Source organism: Mus caroli, chromosome 4 (assembly GCF_900094665.2).
Source record: "Mus caroli chromosome 4, CAROLI_EIJ_v1.1, whole genome shotgun sequence".
NCBI classification, from domain to species: Eukaryota; Metazoa; Chordata; class Mammalia; order Rodentia; family Muridae; genus Mus; species Mus caroli.
The window spans coordinates 137,774,606-137,784,931 of NC_034573.1; the positions used below are offsets into that span (position 1 = coordinate 137,774,606).

At 51.8% G+C, this 10,326-nt stretch overlaps 1 protein-coding gene across 3 annotated transcripts; it reads left to right on the forward strand.

Annotated features, from left to right (window-relative positions):
- Nucleotides 1-3,406: 3,406 nt before the first annotated feature.
- On the forward strand, nt 3,407-9,889 carry Kiaa2013 (KIAA2013 ortholog). 3 transcript variants are annotated; one of them, XM_021161029.2, is made up of 4 exons: nt 3,407-4,581; nt 7,188-8,041; nt 8,535-8,696; nt 9,181-9,889. In XM_021161029.2, exons 1-4 carry the CDS (start codon nt 3,549-3,551, stop codon nt 9,196-9,198), a joined length of 2,067 nt encoding a protein of 688 aa, XP_021016688.1. In that variant the 5' UTR covers nt 3,407-3,548; the 3' UTR covers nt 9,199-9,889. The 3 variants fall into 3 exon arrangements, with proteins under 3 accessions (XP_021016688.1, XP_021016689.1, XP_021016690.1); XM_021161031.2 differs by lacking the exon at nt 8,535-8,696 and having other exon boundaries at nt 3,409-4,581; XM_021161030.2 differs by lacking the exons at nt 8,535-8,696; nt 9,181-9,889 and having other exon boundaries at nt 3,408-4,581; nt 7,188-8,515.
- Nucleotides 9,890-10,326: the final 437 nt, after the last annotated feature.

A 10,326-nucleotide genomic window follows, 5' to 3' on the forward strand; every position in this document is an offset into this window, starting at 1 on the left:
TTCAGTGCCATTCATAGACAAAGTAAAAGCAGGTCAAAAGTTTCTGGAGCAAGGGTTACTGGTCCAGATGTGAGCCAAGCACATCTACATTTAAACAAAATCTGCCAAGCCGTAGAAGAGAGCTCAAACAGGGACCCTGGAATCTCTGTCCCACAGATTAGACCCTAGGGCAGGGTTCGGGAGGGCGGGGGAGGAGGGGCTTGACGAAATCAGGGAGTTAGGGAGGTTTGGTCTTTCACGAAGGAAACACGCATCTACAGGATGCTAAGTGGGAAAGGTTGTCTCTTCTGTATGACTCATTGTTAAAGATAGATTCTCTGCCTTGCAGATAGGTCAAAACAAGGTTGGGTGGGGTAGGGTGGGGTCTGCCCAAATCCTAGCACTCAGGAGGTAGAAGAGCTCCATTGTCCAAAGCCAGCCTGAGCTGCACAGCCAGACTCAGTCAGAGAAGGGAGAAAGGTGTCAGAGCGGGCTGGAATCCCAGCACTCAGGAGGCATAGCAGGATCAGGAGTCCAAGACATGCTCAGCCATAGAGCTAGTGACCATATAGCTTGAGGCTAGTGTGGACTGTGTGAGACCTCAACAACACACACCCACCCCCAACAAAGGAAAATTACAGACCAATGTTTACAATGATTATTTCCAAGTTGTGGAATAAACATGTACATAACTTATGCAGCATTTCTAGGTCATATTATTGGGAATCGTTCTTCTTTTCTTGTTTCTCTTTTTCTTGAGAAAGATGTACAATACTTGTACAATTGAAGAACCACGTGTCCTTTCTGGAAAATAAGAACAGGCTGGAAAAATGGGCATCCACCTCATTGTGCAGAGGTCCACTCACACTCTCACAGATGGTAGAAGAGAGGCCCACCAGCAGCAAACTCAAAGTCACAAGACCAACCAGAGGAAGAGACCTCAGCAGAATGTAGAACATTTGCTTCCTAGCTGGGACTTAGAGCCAGGAGCTGCTGCAGCTGGAGACAGGACTTGGCGCCAAGTATCCACCAGCATCCGCCGGGTGTTTTAGACCCAGAAGGTTGAGGACTGAGATCTCCAAACCCTTGGAGGAGGAAGTACAAGTGTAAATGGGGGAAGAACCAGGCAGCCGGTGTTGGCTGGCTCGATTTTCCAAGCTCTTCCTCCATGCTCACAACTGCCTTTCTCGTAAAGCTGTCACTTCTGTTTGCAAAACAAGAAACTAAGGCTCCGAGCAGTATCATCTGCCTGGCTTCACACACCTGATGTGGGACCACAGTAAGGAAGCATCAGCCAGCTCCCATCTAGAACTGCCTACAGCGATATACGCCAGATAGAAAACATTCCTGGGCAGTCATCAGAATCCAAATTAAAAGAGGGATCAGTTTTATAAACTGCCTGACCTTTAAAGAGGAAGAATTCACTCTTGTGAAGCCTGGCCTTACACTCTTTTGGTATCTGTTTCCTGTTTGTTTCATCAAATTGCTAGAACTTGAACCCTATCCAAGCTTCGTGTAGGGTGGCCTGTTCCTTTAAGCAAGAGGTGGTGGCTGCTGCCCAGATGTTGCCTCTAGTATTTCTAGTACGTGCTCCACGTGCTATGGACTGTTAAAGGCACAGGTCTCCAATTTAATAGGAAACTGCTGGACAACTTCAGGATGGGGAAGTTGTCCACACACACAAATATGCATGCGGTTTCCTCCTGTCATCCATTAAAAAGTGGAGCTGGAGAGATGGTTCAGCAGTTAAGAGACTGGCAACTCACAAGTGCCTGTAACTCCTGGGATCCCATACCATCTTCTGACTTGGACATACAACAATGTGCACATAGAGGAGTCAGCTCTCTCCTTCCACCACGTAGGTCCTAGGTACAGAAACTCAGGCCATTACACTTGCTGGCGAATGCTTTTACCTGCTGAGCCATCTTGCCATTAGATTTTTATTTTAATTTTAAGGTTCTGGGAAATCACTCGTGCTAGAGAAATACTCTGTTCTGAGCTAATAGTCTGCTAGGAAAAAAAAAGTGTGGTTGTTTTCGTTTGTTTTGAAATATGGTCTCACTGTGTAGACAGGCTAGCCTTGAACTTAGTAAAATCTAACTGCTCCTGCCTCTTGAAGAGTCAGATTAAAGACATGTGTACAACACCTGGCTAAAATGTGCTACTGAGCTCTGGGGTGTTTGCTTGCTTGCTTGCTTGCTTGTTTACTTTAGTTTTTCAAGACAGGGTTTCTCTGTATAGTCCTGGCTGTCCTGGAACTCTGTAGACCAGGCTGGTCTCCAACTCCGAGATCCACCTGCCCTGCCTCTTAAATGCTAAGACTAACAGCATGTGCCACCACTGCTGGGCTCTTGGCATTCATTTTTGTGTGAAAATAAAAATGGGTAAAAAGCTGGACAAATGCCTTTGATTCTAGAGACTGGGGATGCTGAGAAAGGATCTTTTGGGCCTAGGAATTGTTTGAAGTCCAGTCTGGACAACAAAAGAGAGATTCTGTCTCAAAGATAAATAAAAATGAAACAAAATCAAAACAGGATGAGCATTCTTCCAATGCGACACTGGCTTGCCACTTCAGCAAACAGTTTTCTGTCTGCCTACAGCCCACTAGAACCCACCTCAAGTGACCGTTCAATTGTCAACTGTGAATTTGCAACAGCCCGTCTGGCTCTGGATTGCCCAGAATCCAAAGTGAAAACAATCGCCCATTGTCTACCTAGAATTCAAAGTGGAAACAACCACCCCACTGTCTGCTCCAGTGCTCCCGATGAATTCCGCCCCCCTCGCCCTCCCCCCATATGGATGCTCCGGGTCTTGTCAAAGTATGAGATCTTAATGTTTCGTGTTATTTAATGAGTTAAAACTCAAGACTGACATCAAGAAAACTACTTGCTGTGTTCAAGAAACAGGTAGTCCTGGGCTGGATTTATGTCCCACTCTGGTGTACTCACAGCCAGGCAGGTTTGAAACGCTGTCAACAAAATATTTCCTAGGAAATCATTTTACAGTGCCTACCCTTCCTCCTCCTCTTCCTTCCCTCCTCCCTCCACTTCATTCCTCCCTGTCTCCTTCCCTTCTTTCTTTCCTTCCATTTACCCCTATGTCTTTTCTTCATTCAGTTAAATATAGTTTACAGAAACAGTACGTTCTTATTTTTTAACTTTAGGGCTGTTGAAACCATCAGCAGCAAACGAGGCGCAGCACATGTTGGGTTTGGCTTGCTCTCTGACTTTCTTTTCTTGCTCTCTTTTTTCCAACAAGCCGTTTGGACTCCTGCCCACACTCTTCCCTGCCCCGCCCCGCCCCGCCCCGCCCCTCAGTCCAGGCCCCACCCCCAAGTAGACTCCGCCCCTCTCCAAATCCCGCCCCTGGCCGCTTTTCCACCTTGTCGCAAAAGACTCAGCGACGCCTTACGGCCGGCGGCGTTTGACGTCTAAGAGGCAACCAAGAAGAAGGAGGAAGCGGTGAAGGTGGCTGCTGGGGTGGCTGCGGCGGGCGTCGAGGTGGGCGCGGCGACGCGGCCCGGGGAGTGAGCGGCGGCGGCCGGGCGGGCAGGTTGGGCGGCGGGCCCGATGTGGCTGCAGCAGCGCCTGAAGGGGCTGCCGGGGCTGCTGTCGAGCAGCTGGGCCCGCCGCCTCCTCTGCCTGCTCGGCCTCTTGGTGCTGCTCCTGTGGTTCGCGAGCTCCGGGGCGCGGCGGGCGGCGGGCGGCCTGCACCTGCCGTCCTGGGCCCGCAGCGAGCCGGGCGCCGCCGAGCCGTCCGCCTGCCTGGAGGCGGCCACCCGCGCGTGGCGCGGCCTGCGTGATCGCGGCGAGGCGGTGCCGCTTGGCCCCGGGGTGCCAGCCCTGGTGGCCAACGGCTTCCTGGCTCTGGACGCCTCCAACAACCGGCTGTGGGTGACGCCCGGAGAGCGGGAGCCTGCCGTGACGCCGGACTTCGTGCCCTTCGTGCAGCTACGCCCGCTGAATGTGGTGGCCGAGGCCGGAGAGGCGGTGCTGCTGCTGCGGGAGGGCCTGCTGCGCCGAGTGCGCTGCCTGCAGTTAGGGACCCCGGGCTCGGGCCCTGCCGCTGGTGTCCCCGGGCCCGCCTCGGCCTCCGGGCTCTCCGCGGGGTCGGGCCGGGACTGCGTGCTCCTGCAGGAGGACTTCCTGGCGCACCGAGGCCGACCCCACGTCTATTTGCAGCGCATTCAGCTCAACAATCCCACGGAGCGCGTGGCCGCGTTGCAGACTGTGGGGCCCACCGCGGGCCCAGTCCCCAAGTCCTTCACCAGCACCCTGGAGAAGGTCGGAGATCACCAGTTTCTCCTCTACTCGGGCCGGTCCACACCCCTTCCATCGGGGCTGGTGCACTTGGTCGTGGTGACCTCTAAGAAGTTAGTGAACAGGCTCCAGGTGGCTCCCAAGACACAGCTGGACGAGACGGTGCTGTGGGTGGTGCACATATCTGGTCCCATCCACCCCCAGGTGCTCAAAAGCAAAGGAGCCAAGGAGCTCAAGGCGCTGCAGGACTTAGCACGGAAGGAGATGCTGGAGCTGTTGGAGATGCCCGCCTCGGAGCTGCTTCAGAATCACCAGTACCTCTGGGCCCAGCTCTTCAGTCCCGGTGAGGCCTCGGTGCGGGCTTAGTGCCCAGCCACCACTTGACGTCGGTGTGCATACGGTCCACTTTAGTGGTGTCCCCCCCATGCTCGGTGGTGGGTGGTGGTCACACAGAGGGTTGCAACTTGGCCTTGATGTTCAACGGTTGGCTCTTCTTAAACACTTTGAAGCTATATGATCTTGGCTCTGTGGTCTTAGCTTTTTGAGCCTTAACAGTAAGTTTTATAAGGTGTTAGTGGAGGTTTGAGTGTAAACGTTCAGTTTTATTGTCTGTTCTTGGCCTTGAGGCCTGACCTGAGCCGGTGGAGGGGTTTGTTTTGTGAGGGGGAGAGAGTCAGTTTGTAAAGAAGAAACCATTAGGGAGATGCAGAGGCACTCTGTTTTGGCCACCGGAACCTGTTTCCGTCTGGCTTCAGCTTCTGACATTTGAGACTAAGATTCATCTTGCCACTGTGGTGGCAGCGCTAATGTCAGAATGCTGGAGACTTCCTCCAGTTCGTGAATGTGCAGGCCAAGCGAAAACTTTCTTTAAAAAACAAAAAACAAAAACCTCTTATTTATTCTTTGGAAATGAAAACCTTTCCTGTCAACTGTTTAAGAAAAGAAATACAATCCACAGTCAGTACTGAGTTTTGGTTTTCAGGGTTACAGTTACCATCACTCCCCTGTGGTTGTGCAGAGAGAGTTTTGTTCATTCAAGAGGTATCTCCCTGGCCGGGCAGTGGTGCCTTATGCCTTTAATCCCAGCACTTGGGAGGCAGAGGCAGTTGGAACACTGTCTCAAAAAGCAAACAAAAACAAACAAACAAAAAAAAGTAGCCCTGGCTGTCCTGGAACTCACTCTGTAGACCAGGCAGGCCTCAAACTCAGAAATCCACCTGCCTCTGCCTCCCAAGTGCTGGGATTAAAGGCGTGTGCCACCATTGCCCGGCTGGCAAGCAAGTTTTATTCACGAAGTGCTTGCTTTAGTCTGGTTTGGTAGAAGACAGGAACATGAACATTTTAAGAGGGACAACTCTGGAAAGCTCTGTGAAGAAGACTGGATTGTGTAGTACTGGTGAGGGTATGGGGTGGGAGGGCCACCCCTCTACTCCCTGGTGTAGAGACACTCAGTTAGGCCTGAGTGGCAAGAAGTAGCCAGTCATGTGACCAGAAAGAGGGCATTCAAGGCTGGAGACTGCCCTAAGCAGGTTAAGCCTGGTGCTGAGTAGGATCAGGGTGGTGTGAACTTGAAGCCTTGAGGAAGGACCAGGAGTTTATTCTGAGATGGGAGAATGGGAATGAGCAGAGTATACACTAAGGGGGAAAATGGGTACATAGACAGGGCAAGGGGTTCTTGGGGAGCCCAAGGGCAGGAGGAGACATCCCAGTTATGACATGGACATAAAAGTGGTGGGTCTTGGTTTTTTTGGAGGGAGGACTGTTGGACAGTGGTTTGTCTGTGGGAAGTGAGACCTGGAGGGCAGCTCCCTGATTTGAGGTTGTGAACAGTTCACCCTAAGTCAGTTGTGCCTGTCAGATACCCAGGTGGAGATGCTGAGGGGGGTGATTAGCCCCATGAGTCTAGAATCATTTTAATAGGGGGCCATGTCACTTAAAGCCACAGTGCTGAACCAGGTTAGGGTGCTTTCAGACTATAATCTAGCACTCCAGGAGAGTGAGGCAGAAGGATGACTGAGTTCAAGGCCAGCCTGTGCTACATAGAGAGCCTGCCTCCAAAAAGAAAAAAAATTGAATAAAATCAAATATTAAGATAGCTTTAATAGGAACTGGAGAGATGGCTCAGTGGTTAAGAGCACTTGCTGCTCTTCCACAGGATCTGGGTTTAATTCCCAACACACTTGTGGTGGCCACAATATACTATGACTCCAGTTTCAAGGGGTCAAGGTCCAAGAGACCTGCACATAAAAGATGCTTAGGCACACATGCATATGTACAAACATAAGATAAATTATAAGCTATAGTTATTAGAGTGGTAGAATAACCAGCCAGTATTGACTATAACACAGATGCTCTGTGATTGGGAGTTCTAGACCATAGGATTCACACCAAGTCCTGACAAGTGTATGGTGCTCTTGGTTCTGCCAGGATGTCTGCCACACTCCTGTTAGAGTCCCTATTAGTTAACTCTACGTTGCTGCAACAAAAGCAATTTGCTGAAGAAAGTTTATTTTGGCTTACAGTTCAAAGAGGGGCAACTCATCATGGTGGGAAAGACACAGTAGCAGAAGTAGGAGGTGGCTGGTCGGTCACACGGCTTCTGCAAGAGGAGAGATTCAGGAGAGATGAATGCTGATACCTAGCTACAGTCTTGGATCCCAGTCCATGGTATAGGACAACCAATATTTATGGTGGCTCTTCCCGGCTCAGTCTAATGTAGAAAATCTTACCTAGACATGCTCGGATGCTTGTTTCTGTGGTGATTTAAGTCCTACCACATTCAATCAAGATGGGCCATCTCAGGAAGTAAGGACAGCTCTACCACACCTGGGGCACTGCTATCTTTTATTGCTGACCCAAAGCTCTACCTTCTGTAGCCCTCACCTTTGTTCCACCTCTTCCGCCTCCAGCCAGGCCTTCCTCCCTAACGTGCAGCCTTTGGTATTACAGGTGTGGAGATGAAGAGGATCACAGATGCTCACACGCCGTCTGGCCTGACGGTGAATCTGACCCTGTACTACATGCTCTCCTGCTCGCCAGCCCCACTGCTCAGCCCCTCTCTGAGCCACAGGGAACGCGAGCAGATGGAGGCAACGCTCAACTATGAAGACCACTGCTTCAGTGGCCACGCCACCATGCACGCCGAGAACCTGTGGCCTGGCCAGCTCTCCTCAGTGCAGCAGATCCTGCAGCTGGCTGACCTGTGGAAGTTGACCCTCCAGAAGCGCGGCTGCAAGGGGCTGGTGAAGGTTGGCGCTCCAGGCATCCTGCAAGGCATGGTGCTCAGCTTCGGCGGGCTACAGTTCACAGAAAACCACCTGCAGTTCCAGGCCGACCCCGAGGTGCTCCACAACAGCTATGCGCTTCACGGCATCCGCTACAAGAACGACCACATCAACCTGGCTGTGCTGGTGGACGCTGAGGGCAAGCCCTACCTGCATGTGTCTTTGGAGTCCCGAGGCCAACCCGTCAAGATCTACGCCTGTGAGGCAGGCTGCCTCCATGACCCCGTGGAGCTGACCTCAGAGCCTGGAGGCCACACCTTCTCTGTCATGGTGACCCAGCCCATCACACCACTGTTGTACATCTCCACCGACCTCACACATCTGCAGGACCTGCGGCACACGCTGCACCTTAAGGCCATCCTGGCCCACGATGAGCACATGGCCCAGCAGGATCCCGGCCTGCCCTTCCTCTTCTGGTTCAGTGTGGCCTCCCTCATCACCCTCTTCCACCTCTTCCTCTTTAAACTCATCTATAATGAGTACTGTGGGCCTGGAGCCAAGCCCCTCTTCAGGAGCAAGGTAGGTTACCTCGATTCCTGAAGCCCCAAGCCGTTCTGTCCAAAAAGGGTAGCCTGGCCAGGGGACAGTCTAGGCAGTAATGAGAAACCCTTCCAAGTCGGTGCCCTCAATGTCATTTTCCATTATATCAATATCAAATCAGTATCAGATGTCCATTTGACAGCAGGCTGGTGGTGGTAGTGTGTGCCTGTTATCCCAGCATGGAAGATGCTGAAGCAGGAAGGTGTGAGCTACATATCAAAAACATACTAAGAAAAAAACAAACAAAACCCATTGCCCTTAGAGGTCAGGCCATTCCTGTGTGTGGACAATACAGTTAATCTTGTTAGCCTACAACATCAGGAGAGCCAGGTCCTCCCAAGCCAGAGTGCTGCAGAGAGGTAGACCAGACAGTAGATCTGTACCCCAGCATTTAGGAAGCCCTGATCCCACTCAGGGGATGGGCCCGTCCCTTCCACCAAGAAGCTCTGTGGCATCTGGTTTCTGGTTTAAGGCCAGGCTTTCAGGGAAAGCAGTCCTTGGCCCTCAGGAGCAGGCAGCAGACGGAGGCAGGTCTGAGTTCCTCATGATGGGGGAACCAGTGGAGACTTGGGTCGGAAAGCAGTGTGGAGAAGTTCTTCCAAGTAGCCAGCTTTTGACCAGCTATATAGAAAAGGTGGGTCTTACAGCCTCTGGAGCCAGGAGGCTTTCCCCCTACTGGCCAGTGCCCTCCTGCCCTTGTTCTTGCTTGGCATGTATGTTCTTATATGTCCAGCATACAATTGGGAAGACAACTCAAACTGCCTCTCTGAAGAACTGCCCATGCCTCTTACTGCAATGCCAGAGAGAGCCCAGCCAACGTGCCACATCAGCCCAAGGCCCTGGGCCAGGAGCTGTCTGTTTGGCTAGATCTAAGACATTATCCCTGTGGTCTGCTTCCCTGTCAGTGTGTATATTTTTCTATTTTGAGATGGCCTCATGTGAACTTGCTGTGTAGTAGAGGCTGATATGAACTCTGATCCTCTTGCCTCTACTTCCCAAGTGCTGGGATCCTGGGGAGTGTTCACCCCTGTGCGTGGCTCCCCCTCCCTCCCTGTAGCTGTTTCTGCAGCTTGGCTGTGGGTTGGTGGTAAACAGTGCTCTCTTGTTTCACTGAGCAGGAAGATCCCAGTGTCTGAGTGAACCTCGAGTCCTGCTCTCGGCCATCGTTTGCACAAGACACCCAGCACTGAGCATCCTGCTGCCGCATGAACAGGGAGCCTTTGGAAGGACCAACCCTTTGTGCCTTGTGGGGGACAGTGGCTCAGGAGCGCTGTAGGTACAGGAGTCTGCACTGGAGGGAAGGAGGGCCGAGGACTTGTGTAAGTTTTCCAGTCAGTAAACAAACCCATAGGGAGCATACTTGAAGCTGAGCGCACCCCTCCACTTCCCCCATTTCTTCTTCTATCCCAGGAAATAGATCCTTTTTGAAGACGTGTTTAGGAAAAAATTGTGTTCTTTTCCTAATTTAATGTGTTCTTTCTTGAATGGATTTCTAATTTATTTTTGTTGAAGTTTTGCTGGGTGGCTTTTCTTCCACCTTAGATCAGGACTGTTGGTGACAACAACCGATCCCTGCCGCCTCATTGGCACCCAGAGGCCCCACAAAGTCTGAAGGCTGGGCCTGAGCCCCAGATGGCCACCCTGCCTGGGGAAGGCGTGGCTCCCTGGTTTGCACATTGCCTCTTTCTTACTTTGAGCCAGGGGTCTGTGCTTTTGTACTTTGGGTCCCTGGGAGAGGTGTTTAACTTTCTAGTGATGATGGTTGTTGGGTTTTGAAATACCAAAGCTTTTTTGTTCTTTTTTAAATAAACATCTTTCAAACTTCCATTACTGGTCTGTGTGTGGTTAAACCCTTGAGCACATTCATCACACCCCCCCATCACTAGATTCTTGGGGTGGTCTCCATCAGTACAAGCCGCCTTCTCTTGTGGCTGTCAGTTGTGCTGCTTCAGGGCCTGGAACATCTCCTCAGCTCTGCTGTAGGCTTCTCCTTCCTTCCCTGCCCTAAGGGTTCTGGACCCTCCAGCCCTGGGTTTTTCCAGCTAGAGGGAAGAGGCAACAGCCTTTGCTCACAGGAGGAGAGGGATCAGAAAGGGACTAAAGGGGTGTGTGAGGGGATGGCAGCCCCTGCTGGCGGCTTCACCCTTGGAGTGTCTCCCTCCACCGCACCCCCCCCCGGGGGGGGGGGGGCTTCCCTGACTTTGTGACTCACCAGGAAGCCTGGCCTGATTCCAAGGATTTGTGTGTCTACCACAACAGGTGTT